General features: G+C 43.1%; 1 protein-coding gene across 1 annotated transcript; it reads left to right on the top strand.

The window, feature by feature from the left end:
- Window positions 1-18: 18 nt before the first annotated feature.
- Window positions 19-271, top strand: PHALS_12753 (uncharacterized protein; the record flags this gene model as incomplete). The annotated part of the gene is made up of 2 exons (XM_024728368.1): window positions 19-101; window positions 166-271. The coding sequence occupies 2 exons, from the start codon at window positions 19-21 to the stop codon at window positions 269-271; spliced, it is 189 nt and encodes a 62-aa protein (XP_024578852.1).
- Window positions 272-1,413: the final 1,142 nt, after the last annotated feature.

The following is a 1,413-nucleotide window of genomic DNA, read 5'->3' on the forward strand; positions in this document are numbered from 1 at the left end:
TATTTGTGTACCAGAACAATGATATTTGTAGACCATTCGAGCAAGTTGGCGTATCTCGACCCTGTCAACGATAATGCGACTGGTGATTATACCTCAAAGATGTTCCTCAACAAACTATTTCCCCAACACGTCTTGTCGACAGCCATCGTATTGGATTAACATCAGCACTTTCCTGCAAAATTCTGGCAAACGTTGCTTGAGTTGCTCGACACCCTGTCCAACAGAGACGATCGAGGCTGTAAATGCAGACCCGGTTGAGGATAGATTGTAGCCTCGGCGTCTGCGTCGTGCTTTGCACTTTGAAAAGTGAAGAGAAGGGAAGAGAACATGCGACAACACCCTAGGTGGCCATCCGCTTCAGCCGGATAGGTCGCCGTCCCTCGCCCGATGTGCTGACTGAGTCTGATTGTAACGGGGTTACACGTACCCTGGTAACAGGAGTGTGTGTCACACGAGATGTGCATGGTGTGACTGCACTCAAACAAGAATACGGTATGTTGCGATGTAGCCAGTAGTTATGCATGTATCTAGATTTTACTATATATATTTAGTCAGATCTCTACATTTAAATTTATGCGGTTTAGCCGCAGACATGAATATAGTTTATTAGCCTTGGTTAAGGTAGTAACTACTCTTGGAGTTAGCGGATTGCGATCCGCTACACTCGTGTTGGTTCTTCGGAAGAACGAAAGGTCGGTGACCTAAATCACACTTCTTCAAGCGCTAAGCTACGGCAGATTCGCTGCACTGATACTCATCAGCATTGTGCCTTTTGTCTCTATATTCGAAGGCCATCGCTTTTTATCGTAGCGAAACAAAAAAGAAGAATGGAAAAAGAACGTGCTAATATTTGAGATCATTGCCTTAATGGTACGGATTTGGATTGGAGTTTGGCAATGCGAGCTGTGTGCAAAGCTTCGAAAATATCTTGGGGGTGTTTGAGCGCGAAATTTAACACTTTGACAATGTCCACACTATCTAATTTCTATATGTGCAGTGCAGTTCCCGCTGAATCTGGCAGAAGCAAACGAATGTAGAATTGTATGTAGTGCTTGAAACGCTCTAAAAGGAGCCCAAACTTTTCCGTTAAAATATGTATCGAGGACTTTGAAAGGTTAGACCGTGGTGGCGAAGGCTAAGCGCGAAATTCAGAATCCTTCAAAACACCAATAGGAAAGATGTCGCATATCTTGTGATGATGCTGCGCTAATGTACGATGATGGATTTATCACAAAGAAAGCAGTTATCTCAATTGAGCCAAATCCGATTTGTTATTTGTCGATGCGTTAAAGCCGAAGTTATCCGCCAACTTGCTCGAATGGTCTACAAATATCATTGTACTGGTACACAAATACCATAATACCGGTATTACTGGACGTGTCGTTTGAAATAGCAGAAAATAAAGTTTATATG

The sequence above is a fragment of the Plasmopara halstedii genome (genome assembly GCF_900000015.1).
Source record: "Plasmopara halstedii genome assembly, contig: Scaffold_650, whole genome shotgun sequence".
In the NCBI taxonomy this organism is placed as follows: Eukaryota; Oomycota; class Peronosporomycetes; order Peronosporales; family Peronosporaceae; genus Plasmopara; species Plasmopara halstedii.